The 27,703-nt window shown below is 41.6% G+C and overlaps 2 protein-coding genes and 1 long non-coding RNA gene across 5 annotated transcripts in view; 1 reads left to right on the top strand and 2 right to left on the bottom strand.

Moving 5' to 3' along the window:
• The first annotated feature begins 35 nt into the window (after window positions 1–35).
• LOC147996579 (uncharacterized) lies at window positions 36–13,882 on the top strand. 3 transcript variants are annotated; one of them, XR_015677057.1, is made up of 5 exons: window positions 36–167; window positions 10,374–10,457; window positions 10,965–11,098; window positions 11,647–11,780; window positions 13,501–13,882. It is a non-coding gene; the product is annotated as an uncharacterized LOC147996579 (long non-coding RNA). The 3 variants fall into 3 exon arrangements; XR_015677055.1 differs by lacking the exon at window positions 10,374–10,457 and adding an exon at window positions 8,384–8,477; XR_015677056.1 differs by lacking the exon at window positions 10,374–10,457.
• Adh4 (alcohol dehydrogenase 4 (class II), pi polypeptide) lies at window positions 8,315–26,532 on the bottom strand. Its single transcript, NM_017270.2, is given in 9 exon segments — window positions 8,315–8,495; window positions 9,806–9,944; window positions 10,941–11,070; window positions 18,747–19,007; window positions 20,310–20,541; window positions 22,367–22,454; window positions 23,825–23,963; window positions 24,979–25,080; window positions 26,471–26,532. Coding segments are annotated over 9 exon segments (1,134 nt in total). The 5' UTR covers window positions 26,489–26,532; the 3' UTR covers window positions 8,315–8,470.
• Window positions 10,248–27,703, bottom strand: part of Adh6 (alcohol dehydrogenase 6 (class V)) — a 62,705-nt gene continuing 45,249 nt past the window's right edge. Inside the window, 1 exon segment of the mRNA NM_001012084.1 lies at window positions 10,248–10,324. The gene's annotated coding sequence lies outside the window, so the exon portion shown is untranslated.

The following is a 27,703-nucleotide window of genomic DNA, read 5'->3' as shown; positions in this document are numbered from 1 at the left end:
GTGCGTGGAGCGGGACTTGGTTGGGAGGCGGGCCTAGTGCCGGAAGGGCGGGGCTTGCATATTGGCCTCTGTGCTCCGTTGCTGCAGAAGCTATAGTGTTTGTACAGGAGCAGCGAAGCTCTTTATTCCCGGTTGGCTTGCTCGAGTCTCTGCAAAGCATCTCTGTGGTATTTCCCTGTCTAATTTTACTGCAGCCTTTGTACGTTAGGAGTGAGAGAAGTGTAAGGTGTGGTGACCGGAAAGCCCGTGTAGAACAAGCCACGCTTTCGTGTGTCCCTGTCTTTGGTCCCCTTCCTCTCTTCTCCTGCGCGCGCACGCTCTGCTGAGCGAATGCAGACTCTTGTGGTTTGCGCGTCTGGGTCCAGGATGAGTCAACATTGCTACCCTGTACGACTTTGAAACTCCTGATAACTTGGAACACAAGAGGGAGATGTTTGCCCATCCTAGAAACTGCCCCAGCTCAGATTCCAGCAGTTTAAGACAGGGTCCAGGTTGTGTCAGGGGCCACAGGACACGGAGAGAAGTTTGAAAGAAGGGAACGAGGGAGCAGAATGGGCGCCTTTTAAGAGTAGACCGAGTACTATATTGAATAAGGGAGAGAGAGGGCAGCCTTGTCTAGTCCCTGATTTTAGTGGGAATGCTTCAAGTTTCTCTCCATTTAGTTTGATGTTGGCTACTGGTTTACTGTGTATTGCTTTTACTGTGTTTAGGCATGGGCCTTGAATTCCTGATTTTTCCAGGACTTTTAACACTATGGGGTGTTGAATTTTGTCAAATGCTTCCCCCCCCCCCCCCAGCATCTAATGAGATGTGGGTTTTTTTCTTCAAATTTGTTTATGTGGTGGGATTACGTTGATGGATTTCCATATATTTGAACCATCCCTGCAACCCTGGGATGAAATGCCTTTTTGATCATGATGGATGATCGTTTTTGATGTGTTCTCGGATTTGGTTTGCGAGAATTTTATTGAGTATTTTCGCATCAATATTCATAAGGGAAATTGGTCTGAAATTCTTTCTTTGTTGGGTCTTAATGTGGTTTTGGTATCAGCGTAACTGTGGCTTCAATGGGTTAAAAAAAAAGTACATCAACTGTATAGAGACCGAAGATGCTGCATTTGTCGATGTAATCCCAAATGTTGCTTGTGTTGAAATGTATCTACTAAAACACCGCATTTTCTCTCTTTTTCAAGGCTTATTTCCTGAGAACACACCTTAAGGGTTGACATTCTCCATGGTACTGTTCAAAGTCCTTCCCTCACTTCACGCTGACACACATCCTGGCTTATGTAATAATTATAGGATGATCACCAGAGTCTGACTCCAGTCGGGGGGCTTTCCTAAATCCCAGGCTTGGAAGTGCCAAGCCGTGCTTAAAACTCAACTTATGGACTGGAGAGATGGCTCAGGGGTTAGGGGTTAAAGAACACTGACTGCTCTTCCAGGGGTCCTGAGTTCAGTTCCCAGCAACCACATGGTGGCTCCCAACCATCTGTAATGGGATCTGATGCCCTCTTCTAGTGTGCATGAAAACAACTCCAGCATTCTCATATAAATAAAAAAACAAGAAGAAAAAAAACCTCAATTTATATAAAACTAGTTTTGTATTTTCTCCTTAAACGAACCTTTCTCTATATCTTGGTGTTGATAGGGTCCATCTACTTGCCCCAGTCAGAAACCTGAGAGTCACAGCTTCTCCGTCTCCCTTGGTCCCTGCATTTGTTCTGTCATTAAGCTTTTATCTCTCGAATCTTGTAACTCTTCTCATTTTCTATAGTCCAGGAAGCCTCTTCCCTGATTTCATTTGATGCCAGATGCCTGAATCTCTAACATATCTCTAAATTAATGCGCCCCCTTGCAGTCTTTCTAAAACATTGATTGATCAATGCGTTTCCTCTCCTCCTCTCAGATTTGAGTCAGATGGGTAGCATTCGAATGCCATTACCCTAAGTACCTAAGGGCAAAGGTAGGGATAAAATTCGAATTCGGTGGAGATCGCCCCCTTGCAGGTTTTATTTCAACTTTACATTTTTATTTGGACTTCCTTAAACTGACACACAGCAAAAGTCCAGTCGGACTTCTGATTTCTGCTTTGACAAATATGGTGTCTTAGTCGTTTTACTGCTGTGAAAAGACACCGTGGCCACGGTAACTCCTTAAAAAGTAAGCATTTAATTGGGGGCTTGCTTACAATTTCAGACAGTTAGACCATTATCATGGCAGAGAGCATGGTGGTAACCATGTACTGTACTGGAGAAATAGCTACTGAAAACTGCATTCACGGAGGGGGTGGGGTGGGGGGAGGGAGGAAAATGTTTCTGGGCCTGTGATATACTTCCTCTAATAAGGTCACACCTCCTAATCCTTTCTAACGGTTCTAGACTCTGGTGATTAAACATTCAAGTATACAAACTATTTTCATTCATTCAAACCACCACACATGGATATTTTAAGTTATACTTATAAGAAGTTGAACAAGTTGAGGAATTCACAATTCTTACAGAAGTGACGTCACACTCGGAGAACTGCTGCCCCCAAATTAGAGACAGGAACAGAGAGAATCAATCACAGTGCATCAGACTAGAAACTCACTCACTGCAAGAAGCAGCACAGGAGCCAGACACTGAAGTGTGACTGACATATTGCTGGAGGGTCTTTGAGTCTGACATTTGTAAACTATGGAGGAGATGGTCATGTGAAGTGGAGGGAAGTATTCTCATACTTTTATTTTCATGATTTCTCAGGGAAGGCGGGAGAAAAATTTTCCTACTGTTTCCTTAGAACGACCCTTTCATGGGGATCACATATCAGGAATTCTGCATATGAGATTTTTACATTACAATTCACAACAGCCAAATTATAGTTATGAAGTAGCAGTGAGATAATTTTATGGTTGGGGTCACCACAATATGAGGAGCTGTGTATTAAAGAGTTGGTTGTAGCATTAGGGAGGTTGAGACCACTGCTCTTGAGGGAATAGAAATGCAAACATTTCTGTTCTTAAGGAGGCTTGCCCTCAAAAATGATTTGACCAGGGCTTAACTCAGCATGGGTTTTCCCTGTGCTCATCCAGTGGCGGACAAGGGAGATGGGTCGGTGCCAGTTCTCTGTAGCTCTAGCATTCTATACCTTTTCCGGGGCTGAGAATAATTAAAAAGAAAAAAAGAATATAGCTGAGAATAACTAACATTTATAAACTCACCTAAAGACTCAGATAAAATAAAGAATTAAAAACTGTAGAATGTTTTCCCTTTTTACACAGTAAATTATATCTGTCTTTTAATTTAAAAAAATTGAAAGGCACACAGAAAGGCAAACCACAGTTTGAATGAACTTGGCAAGCCTCAAAACCAGATGCAGGGGCTGGAGAGATGGCTTAGTGGTTAAGAGCACTGACTGCTCTTCCAAAGGACCTGAGTTGAAATCCCAGCAACCACATGGTGGCTCCCAACCATCTCTAATGGGATCTGATGCCCTGTTATGGTGTGTCTGAAGACAGCTACAGTGTACTCATATATAATAAATAAATAAATCTTAAAAAAAAACCCCAAAAACCAAAAAGCCAGATCCAGAAGATGGCAGGTGTGCTGGAATGATCAGACCATGGGTTTTACTTTTTCTTTTGTTGAAAACAGATTTTTCATACAGTACACTCTGATTACACTTTTTCCTCCCTCAACTTGTCGGAGATCCTTCTCACCTTCCCCCAGTTTGAATCTACAACCTTTCTGTTTCTTGTTGGAAAACAAGCAGGTATCTAAATAATAATAATAATAATAATAATAATAATAATAATAATAATAATAATAAGCTGGAATAGGACAAAACAAATGAGCAAGAAGAAACAGAACCAAAAAAAAAAAAAGCATGAGAAATACATATATACAGAGACCCAAATAGGAATCCTATAAAAGCAACCAGAAGCCATGATATATACACAAAGGATCTGTAAGTTAAAAAAAAGGCTGGCAAGACAGAGAACTCTGTTGGCTGTCTACTGCTGGGTATGATGGCGCATGTACTCAATAGTGCTTTGTGTCCCCAGTGAAACTTTGTTTGGTCTGAACTAATTTTTCATTTGTGAGTGGTTATCAACTGGAGATAGCTTCAGGGTTAGGGGTGGGAGCTTGTGTCCACGTGCCCATCTCTCATCTGGCTCTTCCCTGAGCCCTGAGGGAGGGCTTTGATGGAGACATCCACTTAGAAGTGTTCCAGGTCTCTTACTCTCTCTGCACATCGCCCAGGTGTGGGTCTGCGTTTGTTCTCATTTACTGCAGGGGTGCGCTTCTCTGATGGTGGCTGAGCAAGGCACTCAGGTTTGAATATAGCACAGTGCTCAGAAGTCATTGTGTGGCGATGTTTCTTCAGCAAAGAAGTGGTGTTCAGTTTTCCCTTAGGTACCTGGGCTATCTGGTCTCATGTTCTTGGCCACCTGAGCAGTGTTATGGAAGTCAATCCAAAGCTTATGTTGTTCTGTGGTTCCCACTGGCCCCTTTTGCCAGCGACCCAACTATGATGTAGGTCACTTCTGATACTTCATTTGATGATGAGAGATGTCCATTTGGGTACCTGTTTCCTCTGTAATTTGGTGATTTTATTTAGCTTGCCTTCATATATATGTATTTTAGGAAGCTTCTACTGTAGTGAGTTTCCATACAACCACTCAAATGGCTCTTAGTTTTAGATACCCTTCCCCATATTTCCTCCCACTCCCCATGATCCTCCCACCCATGTATCCCCTTGACCCCCATCCATCCATAACTATACTGTTTTCCCTTCCAGGAGAGATCCATCTCTCCCCTTGATCTCAATTCATATGGATAAACAAAGAACCCAGGGTGGCTAAAACAATCATTTAGAATAAAAGATCTTCTGGAGATTTCACCATCCCTGATTTCAAGCTGTACTACAGAGCAATAGTAATAAAAATCACATGGTATTGGCATAAAAACAGATTGATCAGTGGAACAGAAGATCCAGAAATAAACCAACACACCTGCAGACACTTGAATTTTGACAAAGAAGCCAAAACCATACAATGCAACATTTTCTATATCTATTCTTTAGTTGAGTTTTATTCAAGTTTCTAGCTATTATGAATAGAACAGCAATAAACATTGTTGAACAAGTGTCTCTGTAGTACAATGAAGAGTCCTCTGGGATTTGCCTAAGAGTGATAAAGCTGAATTTTGAGGTAGATCTATTTCCAGTCTCCCGAGGAACTGCCAGACTTATTTCCAAAGTGGCTGAACAAATTTAGACTCCCACCAGCAGTGGCTGACTGCTCTTTTTGCCCCTAAATCCTCAGCAGAATGAGCTGTCATTTGTTCCATTGATCTTGGCCATTTTGATGTGTATAAGATCAAATCGCAGAGTTTGATTTGTATTTCCTTGATGACTAAGTCCAGTGGTTCTCAACCTGTGGGCTGTGAACCCTTTTGGGGGGTTGTATATCAAATATCCTGTATATCAGATATTTACATTACAATTCATAATGGTAGCAAAATTGCAGTTATGAAGTAACAATGAAAATAGATTTTGTGGTTCAGGGTCATCAAAACATGAAGAATTGCATTAAAGGGTTGCAGCATGAGAACCACTGACTAATGATGTTGACTTCCTTAAGGGTTTCTTGGGCATTTGAGTTTTCTCTATTTAGAATTCTCTGTTTAGATCTGTACCCATTTTTAATTTTGTTACTTTCTTGTATCTAGTTTCTTGTGTTCTTTATGTATTTTAGATATTAGCCCTATATTGGGTATGGAGTTGGTAAAAAAACCATTCCCCGTTCTACAGGCTGCTGCTTTGTCCTAATGACAGTGTCCTTTGCCTTAAAGAAGCTTTTCAGTTTCATGAGGTCCCATTTATAATTGTTGATCTTAGTGCCTGCATTAATAGTGCTCTGTTCAGAAATTCTTTTCCTGTACTAATGAGCTCAAGGCTACTCCACTTTTCTTTTCTATCAGGTTCGGCATATCTGATTTTTTGTTGACCATTTTGATCCATCTGGAGTTGAGTTTTATGCAGGATAATAACTGTGGGTTAATTCGGATTCTTCGACATGCAGCCATCCAGTTGCCCAGCACCATTTGTTGAAGATGCTGTCTTCTTCGCAGTGTATATTTCTGGCTTCTTTATAAAAAAACTCAGATGTCCATAGATGTGTGGATTTATGTTTGGTTCTTCAGTTTGGTTCCGCTAATCAAGGCGTCTGTTTTTATGCTAATACCATGCTGGTTTTATTACTATAGATTTGTAGGACACATTGACATCAGAAATGGTGATAATGGTGAAAGGTCTAGCCGTTCTTTTATTGTTCAGGATTGCTTTAGCAATCCTTGGTTTTTGTGTATCCATTTGAATTGGAGAATTATCCTTTTAAGGTCTGTGAAGAATGATGTTGGTATTTTGGTGGGGATTGCATCGAATCTGTAGATCTCTTTTGATTGACAGAAATAGATAGCTGCATGACTTTTACTGGTTACTATCTAGAGTCTTCTCTTTAATCCCAGATAGAGCATTAAGAGACCAAGAAAATGAGTTAGCCCCAAGTGTCAAGTTAGTGAACCAATGGGTTTATTGGACTTACTTAATTAAGTCTGTTACAGGTACACGGTCTGGGGTTGGCAACCTAGATCTTTAATTGTAACACCAAAGAGACAGAGGCTGGTGGGTCTCTGTGAGTTCCAGACCAGCGTGGTCTACATTTTGAGACAGATTTCTAAAGCAAAGCGAATCAAATCAAAATAAAGTCAAACATCAGTCATCAAAACCAACCAAACAAAAGCCGTTCAGCCAAGAGATACACCATCATCATGAAGCAGTTGGAGGGGTAGTGTATGTGTCCCTGTAACAAGACTTACTTTAGTTAATTAAGTGCAATTCATACTTAATTGGGATTGGATGGCTGGAGGGCCTGCTCTCTGTAAGGTGCTTAGGGTTAGAAACATGGCCCATCTTCAGGGGGCTTATAGCAGAAAGTGTTTGAGAATCACATTATATAGTACATACGAAGGGACCCTTTATAATGACAGCTTTGATGTCAATAGAAATTGCTATTCTTCCTGAGTTCTTTCTCTCAGTGAAAATGGCATCTAGGAAATGGAAAATTGAAAGGGACACCAGAGGGTGCTGTGGTAGCATTTTGAAAACGAAGGTGCCAAAGGCATAATGGCTATGTGGAAACTGTGCTTTTCAGACAAATGTGTCATAGTACTGTGATTAGATTGCCTTCTAAACTTGTCTTCCCACACTTACTAAAATGGATGGATATTGTCACTAATATTAGACCTACAAAATCAGCTTTTTGCAATAAGACATATATATGCCTTGTTATGTGGGGGAATACATATTTTGATAGCAGGTTTAATATCCTGAAGATGGTGAATGGTATATGTGCATTAAAATCGTCACCTTTGGACTAAAGCATTGGCAAATAGACAGCAGGACAGTTCTTTATAACAGCGGAAAGTGCATTGCCCCACAAACCATTACCATAATATTCTTGGGTTTTCCCCTTGGAGGGAATCAAGTTCTAGTCTGGTACAATGATCTGACACTCTAGAAATGTAGTTTGTGTTGCATCTAGCCTTTCAAAAAGCAGCATTCACTAGTGAATGTCAGCATGTAGGAAAAGGAGCCGCTGTCAGAATGTAGACTTTCATGTAGTTTACTCATTGAATACTGCATTATTTGTATGTGATTTTTTAAAAATAGTATCTCAATCTGTAGTCAAGCTTGGCCTTGATTAGGGAGAAGACTAATGTAAAAATTTTTTTTGAAAAATTCCACTCAGAACAGGAAATCTGCTTCCAGATAACGTCTTCTACAGATTACAGGGAGCCGCATCCATGGATTCCATGTGGTATGGTCTCCTACACATGGCCTGGACAATGACAATACCTGCTGAGATTCCAGTGTAGACAAGGGAAATCTCACCAGGCACACCCAGATGACAACCTGCAGACAATTAATGGCTATTAAGAGAGGAAGACCAGTCTTCTCCAGGGAGGACTCACCCAGTAGGTTATCCAATCCCAATTGGTTGGCCAACTCCTCATGGAGAACATGATTAACACTGAACAGACTGAGCGATTTCTATCTGTATTTACATCTGTGTACATGTATGTATGCTACAGTGGAAGAAGAGAGGTCATGAATTTGAGAGTTAGGGGAAGGGATGTGAGAGGTGCGGGTGAGGGGAGGCCATGGGATGGAAATCACCTAAGTACAGTGCTCATGTATAAAATTCCCAAAAATCACCACCACCACCAACAAAAAAACCCCCACCACACCCTAAACAGCAGCAAGCAGAAAGAGTGACTATATAATTTATAGTTCATTTGTGTTGATACGAAGTGTGAACACATGCTTAAACTCATAGCTTTCCTTGGCTCATCGTGGGAAGTGGGAAGTCATCTGGACAAGCTTGGATCCAATCTGATGACATTCCAAGTTCCTCCTGGCGTCTTCAAAAGGTCAGGATTGTTCGGATGCTGATAACAGTAATACAACAGTAAATGCTACTTATCTGAACATTTTATCCAAAGTCCATGGGCTGGTTTTCTTTCCAGTTTAGAGTTTGATCTAGTCTTTCTTTAGAGACACCCTTTAAAAATCAGCATGATTTATGTGCAACAATGGGGCTCATAACAGTGTGATATTTTAGGCATGTATACAGCGCTCTTTGGTCACATTCACCCCATCCCCCTTCTGGCTGCACGCCTCCCTTTAGCAGAAGCCCATGCATCGTTTCTTTATTGTCATCTTTCCCCATCTGTGACATCAATAATATTTGTGACCGTGTTAATACACTGGGAGGAAAGTTGGAGTTTTCTCTTCCTGTGACATTCATTCTCTGTTTGCAGCTCTTACCACGTTGACTATCACTTAGTCTCCTCTACTTTATTTACCCCTCCTCTTTTTGCTGTGTCTTTTAAGTTCTTTGCCCCATTTCTCTTCTAAATATCATCATTCTTGGTGTTTACCCTTTTTTCCATTAATAAAGGCTGTAAATTAACTAAAACAAGTAATCCCAGTATTACACAGTCCCCAGACCCTTGGAAGCCCTCATTCTGAGCACCGATATAGATTAATACCTAGGAACCAACCCTGAGATGCACAGTACAGCTAAAACTGTTGGCCAAATGGATAGATCTAACGGGAGCCCTGGGACAAGGCGAGACAGTGGGAGTTGAAGGGCTTGTGTGTACCTGATTCCTGTCACTCTCTGTGATATCTCAGCAGCTGCACGGGGCCCTGACCATGAATGCTCCTTGTCAAACCACAGAAAACAATTCTAGACATGGGCACACTGGACAGGGGAAGGAAGACATCTTTCCTTCCAGGGAATAACCAGCTTGAGTTAACAACTGTTTGTGAGAAGGAATTCATCTATCAGCTTATGCCTCTACTGCATAGTCTATAGCACTGTGCAAAAATGGAAGCTTTTCTTTTTTTTCCAAATGGCCGTTATTTAATCTGTTAAGCGTCTACATCTGTCTGTTGATTTTGACGTAGTCAAGAGACACCTGGCTGGCTGTTAGAGTAAATGAAAATCATAACGACGGCTTGCTGGTTAGGAGTGTTTGATGCTCTTGCAGAGGAACCAGGTTCGGTCCCCAGCCCCCACCTCAGATGACTGCAGTTCTACTCCCAGGGGGGTCTGACATCCTATCTTGGCTTCCTTGGGCACCTGCCTGCTCATGGTGCACACAAACGCACACAGATAACACATCAAACAAAAGTCATGAACAGAAATCATAAAGGATTTCTAGTCCACCGAGTTATAAACTTTGCAGTTTACCTTTTTCCTTGGTTCATCAGGTCAATCGCGTCGTTGATTTTGTCAAAAGGTAGGGCATGGGTCACCAGTAAGTCCAGATCGAATTTCTTATTCTTGTAGTCAGTAACCAGGTTTGGGACAGAGTCTACACTTTTCCAACCTGTAATTTGGCCACAATGTCATATAAAGAATGGCATGCCATCTGACATTACAGAGATAGTTTATTTTTTCCTTTAAAGACATTTTAATGGCATTCGTACATGTGCATAATGTACTATTATCTACTCTCTCTGAATGTTCTCTCTTGTTACCTATCCAACTCCTGCTGGTCCACCTTTAGTTTAATGTCTTTGTTTTGATCTACATAAGAGTGTTTGTTGAAGAGGTGAAATTATTAGGTCAGGTTTGGGTTGCTTTAAATACGTACAGCTTCACTCTCCCCTTAATTTTTTTTTCTTTTTTTCGGAACTGGGGACCGAACCCAGGGCCTTCCGCTTGCTAGGCAAGCGCTCTACCACTGAGCTAAATCCCCAACCCCTCTCCCCTTAATTTTATGGCTTTATTATATTTAAATGTTTTCCTTTGCCAGGTAATGGTGGTGTATTCCTTTAATCCTAGCATTTGGGAGGCAGAGACAGGAAGATCTCTGAGTTTGAGGCCAGCCTGAACTAGAGTGAGTTCCACTACAGCCAGTGCTACACAGAGAAGCCGTCTTAAAAAAAAAGTTTTTCTTCATAAGGAAAATTCAAGATTATCCACACTAGCTAAGAAATTATCTTAATTAGATCAAAGTTTCTCTTTTGTTGCTCTCAGTTGATTGGTTCTTTTCAATGCCACTTGATTTTTTTCCCCCTTTTCTTTTGAGATGGTTCTTGTTACACAGCTCAAGTAGGCCTTGAATTTACTATATGAAGACTTGTCTCAAACACATGATCTATCTGCCTCATCCTCTTGAGAACTGGGACTATATGCTTGCATTACTAACCTAGCTGCTTAAATTGAATTCCAATTTGTAAATTATAGTCATATTTGCATATAAACTTCATTTATTTTTCAAATCCTGGATTAGTTTTTGTACACTCAATGTTTATACAAATTATTTTTGTTTCAAAACTTTTAATAATTTCATATTATAGCAAAAAAATTAAAAACTGACCACCAAAGAACGTTCCCTTTACAGAACGGCCCAATATCATGTCCACGGTGGATATATTCATTTCATCAACCTTTGCTCCGACCACAGTGCATGACCCCCAGCCTACGACGGTGCAGTCTACAGCTGCTTTCTGCAATGTCAAACAAAAGATTACCCGGGTGAGCAGAAAAATAGACATGACCTCTAGTGCGACTGTATCCAGTGCTCCAGGGGACATTAGTACTATGTTGCCAGTTACATAATAGGATCAAGTTCAGGGTGTCAACACATCATTCAATGGACTTTGAGACTCTAGTGTTCTGTTTTGTGTAAAATGTACAAATCATTCTTAGTACATCAAAAAGATATTAAAAGGGAACAGGACACATTTTACCCTGCACAAACACCATGGTTTGGCTGAAGCTGCATCTTATAGCACGGATACTGAGAAACGTGACCATAGAATTAAGAAGAATCTGTAGGGCGAGAACTTGAATCAGGAATGGTTTGGCAGTCTACCACAAACGTTTACTAAGATAGGAGAAATTCCAGGGGCTTGTGATGAAAACACTGAGAAGTTTGAAGAGAGGGCTAGTAAGTGATTCTGTAGAGCCTTCGAGATGAGGCACACACTGATTACTTAGATCTCAGACTAGGATAAAGATAGAGAAATGCTGTTTAAAACTGGGCAAAGATACTAGAAAATAACACTTTGTTTCCATTTTAGCCAACAGTTAGAATGTATTCTGCCTGCTATGCCTGCACTTGCTGAGATTGTGAGGCCGTGGATTGGAGTTTTCTTAATTGCCGAGTCACCACGTGGTCTTTAAGAATAGCCCAAGAGAATTGCCTAGACATAAGGTAATCCTTGATTGAGACAGAGAACTGCTGTGTTAGCCTACTATAGGTCTGAGGCTGATGGAAAAATGCTAAGAATTGAAGATGTAAGAATCAGTGTGGAAGGCCATTCCCTGTAGAAACCATAGGCAAATATAAACTTTTTGACTGATAAGGAAGACAGGTATAGACCTGGTTGGTTCCACACTGCTGAGCGCTGAGGAAGACAGAGTTGTTCTCGCTCCTGGAAGGTGACACATTCTAGAAAATTAGAATGTGCTTTGAAGTTTTTATTTTAATGTGTGTTTATTTTCCTATTTTGAAAATTCCTAATGCTTGAAAATCAACTCCAAGCTGGAGATGGTGGCACATACTCATAATCCCTGCTCTTGGGAGTCTGAGGCAGGAGGATTGCAAGTTCCAAGACAGCTAGCTGTAAGACTCTAAAACCAAACCAAAACCAAACCATCAAATCACCAAACCAAACTAAACAACGCCCCCCCAAAGCCAAACCAAACTAAACCAACAACAACATCCCCCAGTAACCCAGCGATGACAACAGAACCACAGCCCCCTCCAAATTACTACTTAAAAAGAAAAGTGAAAAAGAGAGATTAACCCTTATATAGCCCTGGATGTCCTGGGCCCCACTATTTAGATCAGGTTGTTCTTGAATTTACCAAGTCCTGCCTGCTTCTATTGCCCAAGTGCTGGGATTAAAGGCATGTGACACTGTGTTCATTTTCTGTATATTTTGTATGACACAGAACATTTTTATCTTTACACAAGACATAAAGGAGAGGAGAAGAGTCCGTGGGTGTCACTTTTCACTTTAAAGTCAATGCTTACAGGGACTCTTTAAACACTACTGTTCTTTTTTTTTTTTTTAAGACCTTACATATTTAATACAGTGTGTTACCCCTATACAAATGGAAAAAACTTAAGTTCAACATTTCTAGACCAATATGGCTGTTAATTTCTGTACAGTGCCAACTCAACACAGTAAACGGGGATACTTTTTTCCAAAGTTGACAGCACAGCTAAAGTTTCAAAAAATTCAAATTATATATCTGTATATATATATTTATATTTATATAAAAAGACCAATAATAGCAGTGTGTTATGCATCAACAGCAGCAACAGCTTTTCCAGGTTCTGCAGTCATCTGAACAAAACTGTAGAGACATCCAGCACACTCCATTAAAAAAAAAAGTAAAAAAACAAAACCCGAGAAAACAGCACAGTTCTGTTACTCTTGTGGTACCTGGCACCATTTTTTTTTTAAATTAGCTTCTCAATCATCATCTGGAAAGAAAACATTCTGAGCAACATCATTAAAAACAGCTCTGATAAAGCACAGTCACTACTACGTATCATAAAGCAGGTACAAGCTATTTTACATCCACAGAGGTATGATACAGTACTGTCCTATATCTATAATACTAGAGGATACAATTTAAAAGGCATTATTTGAGACTTGATTCTACTTTTCCAGCAGAGGGCCCAAAGGATGGTATGACACAGCTTTGTAAAGAAACATACTCTAGACAGGATTTCCTTTCACTAGTGGCACAGTTCTAAGGATTCATTCTCTCCATGAATGTCAGCTAAAACCGTTATTAAAAAAATGAAATATCCCTAGAACAAAACCATATAACCACCGGATTCACATGAAGATGACCTAGTGGAGACAAGCTGGACCTCACCTTACCAACAAGCTATCAAATCTGTTATGTTTAAACAGTGAGACCTCCAAGGAAGGAGATGCCAAGTACTGCTTCAAAGCTTCGGACCACAATCAAACACAGCATCCTTTTCAACAGAAGCAGAAGCTCATCTGAATATGCTGAAGGATGCTGACATCAACATTTAATCATCTCCTCACTCATCCAAGAAGAAGGGGAGATCAGTTACTACTGTACTTTATTGTGTTCAACCAAATCACCATGTTACAAAAATAGCAAGCTGCCATAATAAAAAATAAGGCTCCTCTATCCAGCACCAGATAGCATCATTTTACTTTCAAGCCTAGAAATTGCACACTTGTATATAAACCAACCGAAGATGAGGATTGAGAGTTCGTCTTGGTGGATTTTTCCTTTGATGAATATGAAGTGTCCTTCCTTATCTTTTTTGATGACTTTTAATTGAAAATTGATTTTATTTGATATTAGAATGGCTACTCCAGCTTGCTTCTTCCGACCATTTGCTTGGAAAGTTGTTTTCCAGCCTTTCACTCTGAGGTAGTGTCTGTCTTTGTCTCTGAGGTGTGTTTCCTGTAGGCAGCAGAATGCAGGGTCCTCATTGCGTATCCAGTTTGTTAATCTATGTCTTTTTATTGGGGAGTTGAGGCCATTGATGTTGAGAGATATTAAGGAATAGTGATTATTGCTTCCTGTTATATTCATATTTGGATGTGAGGTTATGTTTGTGTGCTTTTCTTCTCTTTGTTTTGTTGCCAAGATGATTAGTTTCTTGCTTCTTCTAGGGTATAGCTTGCCTCCTTATGTTGGGCTTTACCCTTTATTATCCTTTGTAGTGCTGGATTTGTAGAAAGATATTGTGTAAATTTGGTTTTGTCATGGAATATCTTGGTTTCTCCATCTATGTTAATTGAGAGTTTTGCAGAATACAGTAACCTGGGCTGGCATTTGTGTTCTCTTAGGGTCTGTATGACATCTGTCCAGGATCTTCTGGCCTTCATAGTTTCTGACGAAAAGTCTGGTGTGATTCTGATAGGTCTGCCTTTATATGTTACTTGACCTTTTTCCCTTACTGCTTTTAATATTCTTTCTTTATTTTGTGCGTTTGGTGTTTTGACTATTATGTGACGGGAGGTGTTTCTTTTCTGGTCCAATCTATTTGGAGTTCTGTAGGCTTCTTGTATGCCTATGGGTATCTCTTTTTTTAGGTTAGGGAAGTTTTCTTCTATGATTTTGTTGAAGATATTTACTGGTCCTTTGAGCTGGGAGTCTTCACTCTCTTCTATACCTATTATCCTTAGGTTTGATCTTCTCATTGAGTCCTGGATTTCCTGTATGTTTTGGACCAGTAGCTTTTTCTGCTTTACATTATCTTTGACAGTTGAGTCAATGATTTCTATGGAATCTTCTGCTCCTGAGATTCTCTCTTCCATCTCTTGTATTCTGTTGGTGAAGCTTGTATCTACAGCTCCTTGTCTTTTCTTTTGATTTTCTATGTCCAGGGTTGTTTCCATGTGTTCTTTCTTGATTGCTTCTATTTCCATTTTTAATTCCTTCAACTGTTTGATTGTGTTTTCCTGGAATTCTTTCAGAGATTTTTGCGATTCCTCTCTGTAGGCTTCTACTTGTTCTCTAAGGGAGTTCTTTATGTCTTTCTTGAAGTCCTCCAGCATCATGATCAAATATGATTTTGAAACTAGATCTTGCTTTTCTGGTGTGTTTGGATATTCCGTGTTTGCTTTGGTGGGAGAATTGGGCTCCGATGATGCCATGTAGTCTTGGTTTCTGTTGCTTGGGTTCCTGCGCTTGCCTCTCGCCATTAGATTATCTCTAGTGTTACTTTGTTCTGCTATTTCTGACAGTGGCTAGACTGTCCTATAAGCCTGTGTGTCAGGAGTGCTGTAGACCTGTTTTCCTGTTTTCTTTCAGCCAGTTATGGGGACAGAGTGTTCTGCTTTCGGGCGTGTAGTTTTTCCTCTCTACAGGTCTTCAGCTGTTCCTGTGGGCCTGTGTCTTGAGTTCACCAGGCAGGTTTCTTGCAGGGGAAAAGTTGGTCCTACCTGTGGTTCCGAGGCTCAAGTTTGCTCGTGGGGTACTGCCTAAGTCCTCTCCTCGGCGGCAGCAACCGGGAAGATCTGCGCCGCTCTTTCCGGGAGCCTCTGTGCACCAGGGTTCCAGATGGCGTTTGGTGTTTTCCTCTGGCGTCTGGATGTGCACAGATTGCAGTCTCTTCTGGTTTCCCAGGCGTGTCTGCCTCTCTGAAGGTTCAGCTCTCCCTCCCACGGGATTTGGGTGCAGAGAACTGTTTATCCGGTCTGTTTCCTTCAGGTTCCGGCGGTGTCTCAGGCAGGGGTCCTGCCGCTCCTGGGCCCTCCCCTACGGGAACCCAGAGGCCTTATACAGTTGCCTCTTGGGCCAGGGATGTGGGCAGGGGTGGGCAGTGTTGGTGGTCTCCTCCGCTCTGCAGCCTCAGGAGTGCCCACCTGATCAGGCGGTGAGGTCTCTCTCCCACGGGGTTTGGGAGCAGAGAGCTGCTGCGGGCCGGGATCCGCGGGTCAACACTACTGTTCTTAAGGAGAACAGTGATCAAGGAAGACTCTTAGACTTCAACCTTAGACCTCTGCATGCACACCCACATACATGTAACATGCATACATACATGTAAGCATATCACATACACGTGAGAAAACAGAAACAACCATTACCATGTTTTTTTTTTTTTTTTTTTTTTTGTTCTTTTTTTCGGAGCTGGGGACCGAACCCAGGGCCTTGCCATGTTTTAAAGGCCTTTCCTGCACTGTGCTTGCATTTCTGACCTTTCCTCTAGTTCAGCAGTTAAGTTCACGACAGTAAGTTGGTCTGAACGGGGATTGTATGCAAATATAGGGTTTTATTTAGTAGACAGATGACTCTTGATAAGAATAGGTCTTGGCTGCATGTACTGGTACATATTTTAATCCCAACACTTGAGAAGCAGAGGCAGGCAGAGCTTTGTAAGTTCAAGGCCAATCTAGTCTACATGGTGAGCTCCATGACTTTGGGACTATGCAGTGAGACCCTGTCTCAAACAAAGAAAGCTTTTGTTTGAATTGGCAAAACGTTAGAAACTTGCTAATGCTATATATATATATATATATATATATATATATATATATATATATATGTATGTATGTATGTATATTACTTGAACTCTTCTGTTAGGTTCTTTAGGCTGCTTCAGAAAATTAGAGGTAATTTAGATCCAATTTATACCTATAATTAGAAGTTGCTTTATAGTCCCCAAACATTTTTTTTTTTTTTTGGTATGGGAGGTTTTAGTTAAGTATTTCATTTTTCAAGATAAATCTATCTTGTTTCATCTGAATTCTAGTGTAATTCTAATTCATAATCTAAAATACCCATAAGTCAGCCAGTAATAGAACATGTAAATTTAACAAGTTAAAATTAACATGCTCTATTAACTGACTTATATCTGTTTTTATTTGAAAAACAACAACAATAGCAAAAACAGCAAAAACAATGACAAAAAGTGACAGTGAAATTCCCCCCAAAACTGTGGCACAGAGCTCAGGCTCAGGCGAGTGTGCAGATAACGGCTCAGTCATGCATCCTGGAGTATGGCTCAGGCATCGATTCTCCACAAAACAACAAAATCATAGCAAACAACAGGAACTTTTAAGAAGCCTGTACTGGATAGTTTTATGTTATCTTGACACAGCTAAAATCATCTGAGAGCCGGGAACCTCAATTAAGAAAACGTCCTCCTCACAAGATCAGTTGTAGGCAAGACTTGGACATTTTCTTATAATCGATTGATGGGGGAGGGCCCAGCCCATTGTGGGTGGTGCCATCCTTGGGCTGGTGGTCCTGGGTTCTATAAGAAAGAAGGCTGAGCAAGCCTTGGGAAGCAAGCCAGTAAGCAGCACCCCTCCATGGCCTCTGCATCTTGGAGCTCCTGCCTACAGCTTATCTTGTTTGAGTTCCTGTCCTGGCTTCCCTCAGTGAAGTATAAGCCAAATAAATCCTCTCCATGGTGTTTGGTCATTGTGTTTCATTGCACACATAGAAACTAACATAATCATAAGCAAACAAATACACAAACAAACAAACAAAGACTGTGGCGGGTAAGCTGCTTTTCATTGTAAAAATGAACTGTGAGAAGTGAAGAACGTGGATGTGGGGCACTGCAGGGTGCAGGGTGGGAAACTCAGAACACCGTGTAGCAGCACGGGGTAAGAATCCCTGAATGCTGCTGTCCCCAGCAGCAGCTGATGTTTACCACCCTTTCCTACCTGCAAGAAAGCTATTAGGCGGTGTGTGTGTGTGTGTGTGTGGGGGGGCTGTGATTGCTTTTTTTCCCTGGATTCCATTCTCTTCCGGAGAATGCCCTATTCAGGTCAGACCTAGGAAAGGAAACACCAGAAAGTCTATTTCTTTATAGCTTTTATTCCTTTTAACCATTTCTAAGAGGAGGCTTAGTAACCAGGCTGCATGACAGTGCCACTCAAAAGGAAAAACATCACAACTCCTTCCCACTCACAGCGAAACAGGAAGAACCAAGGCAGAGAACTAAGGTGACAAATTCTTGGTCAGCGGTAAAGTCCCCTGGCTAAGTAAAGGGACCCCCAAGTTATCTCTTAGCAATAGTTCGAATCATCATGGGAACAAATATTTGAAACTATTGTTTTCCGCCCAAGAAGAGATCCCAGAAGAGCGAGCCCGTGGAAGTATGGGATATGGCTGCCATCTTGGAGGCCTGAACGCACAGAGTACGCCGGCATGGGGAAAGCGCTCACGTGACTCGGACTTGGTCTGACTACGCCTTTGAGGGAGTCATGCGCGGGTCTTCTGTGAGCTGATAACTGTTGGAATCTTTAGAGATCCCTAAGGGACCACACATTCTCCCGCCATCAGCCCGTTCAGGTGAGGTGATACCGATGGGAGAGTCACCCAAGTTGGCCTTGTGCTGTGTAGACTTTTTCAGCTTCCAAAATGTAAGGTAAATTACCCTCTTCTCCTAATAGGCACCCCAAACACAGGTAGTTCATGACAATAGCATAAAACAAACCAGTAGAAACCACATCAGTGAGCTTTGATGGAAAGTTAGCATGGCTGAGGGAGTGGGTGGTGACCTACAGCAGAGGTTCTTCTCTGTCTGCCTTTGCAAATATTAAGAAGAACATCTACTGCTATAAACATGGCTCATTTCCCCTTGCTATTTTGGTGATTAAAGAACTTATTAGAAGTAAGAATCAAGGACTGGGGATGGCGGGAGAAGTCCACGTACCAAGGTCTGAGCTGTTCCTGCACAGTCCAGGGAGAAATCCACACCTCCACCCGTCAGTTCAGTGATGACATCTTGGACAGGTTTGTCTAGGTCTCTGGGATTAAGGCAGTCAGTGGCTCCCAGGGCCTTGGCTTTTGGGAACTTCTCACTGTTGATGTCAATAGCTATGATTCTGGAAGCACCTGCTATTTTACATCCAATTACAGCAGAAAGACCTACACACCCCAGGCCAAAGACAGCACAAGCGGAACCAGGGGTGACCTGCAGGCGGGAAAAGTACAGAGTGATTTAAAGTTGCTGATCTTAGCTTTTTCTTTCATGAGCGAGGGCAAGATGAGGACCCAAACATGTAAATGATGTTGATGATGTTGTTGTTGATGATGATGATGATGATAATAGAATGCCTGTTATAAAACTCTGACTGATGTATCCAGTCGTGACAACTTGCCAGTGTGAAGACAGATACTTTCCTATCAAAATTTGTAGAGTTACTCAAGGATCATTCACATATCAGTTCAGAAGGAGCAAGCCCAACTGGAAAAAATTCTCTTATTTCACCTTTTCCTTCAATGATGTCAGAAAACAATTTAAAAGTCCACACAATCTCAAAGGAGTTTTTTTTTCCCCATTGAAATTGGGTCAGACGCATGTATATTTCTGCATCTCTATATTTCTCCCCCTCTCTTCCTCCCTCCCTCCCTCCCTCCCTCCCTCCCTCCCTCCCTCTCTCCCTCCTCCCCCTCTTTCTCTGAGACAGAGTTTCTCTGTGTAGTCCTGCTGTTCTTGAACTTGATCAGTAGACCAGACTGACAGATAGATAGATAGATAGATAGATAGATAGATAGATAGATAGGGATAGACTGATAGACTGACATATATCTGGTGTGTTGAGTAAAGTCAGCAGGGAGAGATGGGAAGAATCCTGCAAGGCTTCAGGGATGCCTAGGAGAGCTTTTCTTTTTACCATCTTGTCCACTTGACTGTAACCTAGTTAGCCTTAAGAGATTTCCCAGGAATACATCTTGCAAGAATATACTCTCTTAAAACCGCAGAGGGATGGGAAATTGGTAAATTATTATTGATTGTGGGAGAATAATCTATAGAATCAGGGAGAAAGTAGGGTGACTAAATGGAAATGGGGGTTCCTCCATTTGCTGTTGTCCCCAGATGAGCATTCATAGTCAGAGGTCATGTTTAAATGGGCTTCATATAAATCAGGGACATCTATATAAAGTCAGAGTTTTATATATGCAATATAACGTAACATGCTCATACCTATTAATATTATTATTTAGAGACATCTAATAATGCACATAAAATCACAGAGGCTAAGGTAGAGATGTTAGTTCAATGGTACAGCACTTTCCTAGCAGGTGCGGGACCTGGGGTTTAATCCCCAGGACATATAAAAAGATAATCACAGAGGTGGTAAGTGATCTAGTTATTTATAGTCTGAGTAAGCAACGGAGCCAGAATGCGAAGACGGTCCTAACTCCTTTACACAGTATTGTCTCCCAGTGACCTCTAGTAACCTCAGTAACAGCCTAGCATTTAACACTGTACCTTGGCAGTGTTGATCGCAGCCCCATAGCCTGATGTGAACCCACATCCAATCAGACACACTCTCTCCAAATTTGCCTCATCATCCACTCGGGCAAGATTGGCTTCTGAAACCACAGTGTACTGAGAGAAGGAACTGACTCCCATGAAGTGGTAAATTGATCTTTCTTTGCAGGTAAACCTGCTGGTTCTGTCTTCCATGAGCTCTTGATCAATAGTAGGGTATTTAAAATTTCTAGAAAAAGGAAAGCACACAATGGAGAAGATATGTCAGAAACCATAGGTTTGTGTTATGGAATTGAATGGAAAGGCGGGAAAATAATTGATCCTTTTTACATACACACATAGCATTTCTGAGTTATGTTAGCATTAATACCAATAGACCTCCATTGAGTGCTTTCTGTATGTCAGGAGCTCTTTTAAGGGCTATGTTATTAATTCGTTTTTTTTTTCTGATAGAGAGCTCCAATAAAACTAAAAACAGAACAGCACAATGACCCTTCAGACGCTAACCTTCTAGCTTCATTAACTGTCGAGTTTCACCTGTCACCCTCCACAACACGTGCCTCTTCTCCCATATCACATAATTTCAACTGTGCTGAAATATCTCTGAACCTGTTTTTCAAGGATTCCTTTAAGTTGGCACGGTGCATTTATTAGGATGTCTTTCCAACTTCATCGCTCCCTTGTGGAACTGTAGTCATCAGCCCCATAGTTTCCCCCCCATGAGTGTTGCTGATCATTCTACTGAGATCCGGGTTAATGTGCCTCTCTGTTTCAGTATTGCCTCTTAAATCCAAAATTTTTAATGAACCGTCTGATTCGGATTTTACATTTTTTGTGGGACTACTTCGAAGGTGCCGTAATACATCTAGAGGGAGTCATGATATCTGATTATTTCTTTTTTTAATGCTATTAGAATTCACGGCCATTGTCTAAATCCATCATTTCATTAAAGGATGAATGGAATTCGGCCCTGAAAACTGACATTAGTATCTTCTTGTAGATGGAGAAACAGAGGCATAGAGATGAGCGATATGGTTTTAATTTATTTTTATAAAAGATTTGCTTGTTATGTATGTGTGTGAGTTTATATGTGCCACATGTGTAGGTGCTCACAGAGGTCAGACGAGAGCATGGGATCTCTGGGAACTGGAATGACAGGAGGTTATGAACGCCTGTGTAGGTGCTGGTAACTGAATTCAAGTCCTCTGCAAGACCAGTGACCACTTCTAACTGCTGAGCCCTCCAGCCCAGATTTTACCTTCCTAGATAACAAGCTTCAATCAGCATTCAGGACAAGCACACCTTCAATAAAATCAGTCTGAGGTGACTAAGACCCATCCTGTTGAGCCCGAGTGTTTGTGTTAAGAACCTGTTTTCAGGACCGGAAGTTGCCCTGGAGTAAATTAATGTGCCTTTCTCTATTCTTTCTTCCTTCTCTAGAAGTAGATGTGATTTTAACTCAGAATTTACCATTCCAGTGATGTGTTTTTACTTTTGTTACAAACACACATAACCATAAACTCTGGTACTGTCTTCTTGGGCCATACCATATAATATGTCCTCTAGCATTTTTTTTTATTATATATAAGCTGTCTTCAAACACACCAGAAGAGGGCATCAGATCTCATTACAGATGGTTGTGAGCCACCATGTGGTTGCTAGGATTCGAACTCAGGACCTCTGGAAGAGCAGCTAGTGCTCTTAACCACTGAGCCACCTCTCTGGCCCATCCTCTAGCGTCTTGCTTCTCTCCTTTAACATGTGTAAAATTAGGCTACTGCGTATATTTTAAGTCTAGCTATTCTCATTTTACGGGAGTCCACTGTGTGACTGCATAGCAGTGGATCAAGCTATTCTTTCACTGGAGGACAGACACTCCGGTGGTTTTTATGCTCTTACAAGCCACTGTATTCAGAACAGTGTCTCATAGGCACACAGAAGTAGCACCAGGAAGTGGAAGGTTTTCATTTCTTCACCTCCATTTATGTTTGGCCAGTTGTGTTCAAGACAATGCATGCCTACTGATACTCTTACTATCGGCGAAGAGAACTTACCTGAGCTTCCCACAGAGGTTCGTGAGAGGACTCAGACAGAGCTTGCACTTTTTGCACTGTGGTGCGAAGAATGGGATTACTTTGTCACCTACGAAGGAAGGCCACATGTTAGGCAGTACCTATGATGCCGGTGTTGTGTTTCCAGAAGCACAGCTGGGCTGTGAATCAGTGGTAGAGACCTTGCCTGCTTTGTGCAAGGTCTCAGGCTTGATTCCTAGCCTCCCAAAACCTTCTCTCAGATAAACCGGTGGAAAACATTTTTTTCATAGCATACATTTTATATTCAACGAGAATATAAGCAGCAAGATTATTTTATTTCAGTAAGATTGGTGGATTCTTTCAAGTCCTGCACTTTTTTCTTTTTTAATCTGCTAGGCAGCCAGGCAGTCTGGACTGGTACTAACAGGTGCGGAGTTCTGGCTGGGAATCTGTTCCCTGAAGTCTGTGTGTATGACCATTATTTACTGTCTTTTCAAACACAACTCTGTATGAATGCAGAACACCATTGGAGGACTGAGAAGGTGAGACATACTAGGCTAGGACACTGCCCGTATTGTACCTTTCAGATTCACCTTTAAATCCCACGTTTTCTAGCTCCCCGTCCAATTCCCATTTAACGATGGCTTTGGTTCTCTGATGACCACAGTGGTGACAATTCACATGTGATCGGCAGTTCACGTGTGGCAGCACCGTGAGCATAATCATTATTAAATAATTTGATTTCTCACATCTGCCATTTTGGAAAAGAGACATCCAAGTCCAGTCACAAAAACCATTGTTAAGTGGTACCAGTCAACGACACAGTCGGGACTAAAGGTTTGCACAGGTCGCGCTTTCAAGGCTGCAGGTTTTGAGAGAGCAATCTGTTTTTGCCCTCATACTTGGAATGAAGAAATAGTATTATACCTCCTAGTTTGAATGCAGGGCTGATAGGACTCACCAGATTGTACATGGCCTGCACACCAGTACGCACTGTATATGTTATAAAATATAATGAGCCTTTAGCTTGCTTCAGGGTATTAGCTTTTATCTTATGAACTTCCAAGATGACACCTAAGCTAACATTGACATGTGTGGCGCTTTCCCCTTAAGCCTCCCTCAAGCCTTCACTCTTTACATAGCCATAAAATAAATTTCCATTTCACATAGAGGAAGGATCTATGAACCACAGCAGCTCTAGTTTACATTAACCAGAGAGCTTTGCTTTACTGGACATTTCCTCTGTTTGTGTAAATAAAGTGGCCATATTTTTAGGATTTTATTAGGCTGTTCTGTCTTCAAATATCCCACTTCCTTGTTACACCATGACAGACTGTGTCAGTGCCCCTTTGGGGAAGATGAACTGGGTAAGCAAAGCGGAAAATCCCAGTCATAGCCCCAAAAGCAACGGCAGTTATCAGGAGCTATCGTGGAAAAAGCTAGGGCTCCCTGTTTCCTTGAAATCAGGAGGTGGAATACCTGGTTTGAAGTTGGTCACTCCTGGCCCAACGCTTTCTACAATTCCTGCACACTCATGGCCGAGGACTACTGGGAAGAGAGCTTTCTTCTTAGGATTGGTGGCATTGATGTCAGTAGGGCACACGCATGTGGCGATTACCTACAAAGGAAGGCAGACCTGAGTTGTGGTTCTGCAGTGTGTTCTTGGGTCCAGCGTTATCTCGAATTATTACAGCAGCCCTAGAATTCAGTAAAAGAATTGCATTTCGAGGGAAAAAGAGGACGTGTAAAATGTACTAGGCCGTATACATTCCTTTCTTCCTAGCATCCAGTTTAATTTACCGGTTTTCATCGTTTCTGGAGGAAAAAAAAAATCACAGGGTTGGTGATGTCATTATCTCTAGGAGACAAAGATCAAAGATAAAAGGGAAAGAGACTAGACACCAGGCAGTGATGAGGACATAGGTCTGCATGGTGGAGACTGCATGGACTAGAGTAGAGGAAATAGACCGTCTGTAGTTAAAAGACACTAAATCGCTTTTCAACTTGTCCCAGTGTGATTCTTCAGAATTGTCCATGAGGCTTCTGCCCACATCCTCACACACAGACCTGTGATGGGTTAGTCTATAGGAAAAATGGGTGACTGTGGACTTGCTGATAATGGTTCTGCTCTTTCTTCCCTACTGACCCACCCCTAATCCCCTAATCCCTCTTTTTGGCACCCATGGCCCTATGTGGCCCTCTTGGGGAGGCTCTCCAAGTTCTTAACCTCCTTTGCTTAGGGTTTTCTCTTTCTCCTCTCTCCCTCCCTCCCCCCTCCCCTTCCTCCTCTTCCTCTTCCTCCTCCTCCTCCTTCTCCTCTTCTTCCTCCTCCTCCTTCTTCTTCTTCTTCTCTCTCTCTCTCTCTCTCTCTCTCTCTAATATTTCACCATAATTAGCATTTGGAAAATAAAAAGAAAACCTAGCTAATTGCAACACAAAACAAATTACTTTGCTAACACTTAGGTTTGGTATCAAGATTAAGACAGCTGAATTAGATTTCAAACCCATAGTGAAAAAAAAAAAAGAATGATAATACCTCCTTTTAAATCTGGATTTTAAAAACATAGCTGCCCATAGGGGAAAGTCAGTGTTCCAGGCCACGTCTGTACTGCCTGGCTCACCCACCCACTCACCTTAATTCGAACTTCATGAGCCTTAGGAGGAGAAACTTCAATTTCTTCAATGCAAAGGGGGCTGTCAGTTTTCCAGGCAATGGCTGCCTTGCATGTAATGACCTGAAGGAGAAAGGAAGGAGAGAGGTAAGGTGGAGACTGAAGGCGAGGGAAGGAAGGGAGAAAGAAAAAAAAGTGTTATTATGTATAAAAAAGGAGTTGGTAACGTACTAATTCCATATAGACTTAACATGATTTTCAGGAGAAGAGATCTTAACAAAAAATTAATGTCTATGTTATAACAATTGTAATTTTTATATTTTGAGAAACACATATATGGAAAATTACCTGGATACTGTTCCTACATATTGGTCTTCATAACAAAGGCTCCATAACGATAAGGCTTAAGGTTTTGGTAGGTAGCCAAAGGCATTAGTAATCAGCGCAGAATTACCTGGGCTGAGGTCGGTAGGTGTGTTTGTTGATTTGCTACTTGGCGTGTGGTCTTTGGACCAGCAGGTATATCACTCTGGGGTTGTTAGAGAAGAAAGTCCCATCCTAAATCCATTAACATGATCAACTAAGGTCTCCAGATGGTAAAACACCTGGGAAGTGAGGCTTACACAGTCAGTTTACTAGTAGATTGTAAGTTAAGTAAAAATTGTTCTCTCTGGGCTGGAGAGATGGCTCAGCGGTTAAGAGCACTGACTGCTCTTCCAGAGGTCCTGAGTTCAATTCCCAGCAACCACATGGTGGCTCACAACCATCTGTAAAGAGATTCGATGCCCTCTTCTGGTGTATCTGAAGACAGCTACAGTGTACTTATATATAATAAATAAATCTTAAAAAAAAAAATTGTTCTCTCTGTAAGACTTGAATAAAAGTGCATTAAAAAAATTAAACACCTAAGGTTTTATAATTAATTCCTACATTATAATTTTAATTACATTTTTAATTTAAAATATAAGTAAAGTTGAAAGAAAGTTGAAATGAAGTCTATAATTCCTTGTCCTGATCACTACCTAACCACTGTTGTAAATTTCTTTGACTATTTGAACACTTGCTTCTCAATGGTCCTTAGGCAATGTATAATTTGGGCTTAAATTGTTATTTTTATATCGCAAATGCCGTGTATATTCACTACAAGAGATTTTGAAGTGGAAGAAAAAAGCCCACCTCTACGTTTACCACTTTCTCCTTACATGGAAAAGCCTTTGTGTGTTCTCACATGGACTCTACTTTTCCCATCCCTTCACATGCTTTAAACACATTCTCTGCATGGATAACTTATTTTCTCCCAGCCGCCCCCGCCCCCTTTAAATCACGTGGGACACCCTGGACACTTTAGCAATCAGAGTTGTTTTGCCGCAGAGCAGAGTTCTAGCTTAGGGAACGCTCCTATCCCTTCAGCTGACTTCGGTCGCTGTGCCTCGAGTGTAACCCAGAAGGAAGCATCTTCAGCAAAGACACAGCAGAGGCAGTAGCCAGATGCCGAGAGAGGTTATACACTTACCTTTCCCTGGGTGCCCATTTTCCTTGGGAAGCTTGCTTTGGAAGTGTCCTTCTGACTCTGGCCTTTCACCTCTACCCAGAATGCTCTGTGTCCTGTGCTGTGAACTCTGGATAAATAGCATTCGTGCTGGCTGGTTCTCCAATCACAGCCCTGCCTGACCTGTGCTGTGACATTCGTACTGTTATAGTTCATCTATAAACACATCACTCCTAGCTGGCACCGAGGTGTTTGTTTTTAATTAGTTTTTTTTTTAACTTTTATCACAATATATCAAATAGACAAAGTGCATTAATTGTGTAAGGCTGAGTTACAAGTAGCTACTAAGCAAAGGTCATTTCAACTGTTCTGGAACTTCCCTCCCACCCATTCGTTTTTTTACACCCTGAGAATTTCCTTACACATTTGTGGTTTTCCTATCAAATAGTTTAATTCTGTTTAATAACAAGTTTGTATGAATAGACTTGAAGTGTATATACCCTTCCATGTATCTATCTCCCCACCCCTTAGTTCTGTTTGTTGATGGTTCGCAATGCCTTTATTTATTTATTTATTTATTTATTTATTTATTTATTTATCTATTTATTTATTTACTTACTTACTTACTGTGTTTGGGTATTTTGACTGCATATGTGTCTGTGGTACCACATGTGTGCTTGGTGCTCATGGAAACCAGAAGAGGTTGCTGGAACCCCTATGACTGGAGCTATAGGTAGTTGAGAGCTGTCGTGTAGGTTGTAGGAACTGAACCCAGGTCCTCTAAAAGAGTGGCCAGTACTCTTAATTGCTGAGCCATCTTTCCAGTCATTCACAATGGCTTAGTTGTAGTTTATTTTCTTACCGTTGAACTCTCTACTGTATGAACCCACCATAATTCATGCACCCTCTTTCCTCTCTTTTCTTTCTAATCATGGAGAGTCAGCGGCTACATAAAAACTCTCTTCCTGCGCCCTGCTGCACACATGCTCCAGTTTGCTTAGGGGACATTCAGGGCTGACACAGACAGCGCATGCTAGCAAGGCAGCACTGACTGTTGGACAAGGAAGCACTTTTGCTCAGGATGCTGAAAGCCACTGGCTCCAAAGCTGCCAGAGCTGCTCTGCTGCAGGTGGGGAGCCCCTCAGTCACTGATGGAGAACAACACCCACTGTCCCTCACTGTGGCTGAGGGGCAGCCCCAGTGGCTCTGGGTCTCACAGTGTCCTCCAAGGACAGGAGGAGTGCTGCAGCCTGGAGG

This window comes from Rattus norvegicus, chromosome 2 (genome assembly GCF_021556685.1).
Source record: "Rattus norvegicus strain SHRSP/BbbUtx chromosome 2, alternate assembly SHRSP_T2T, whole genome shotgun sequence".
Taxonomy (NCBI): Eukaryota; Metazoa; Chordata; class Mammalia; order Rodentia; family Muridae; genus Rattus; species Rattus norvegicus.
The sequence above is the reverse complement of the archived record's forward strand: the minus strand, read 5'-3'. Positions and strand labels throughout refer to the sequence as shown.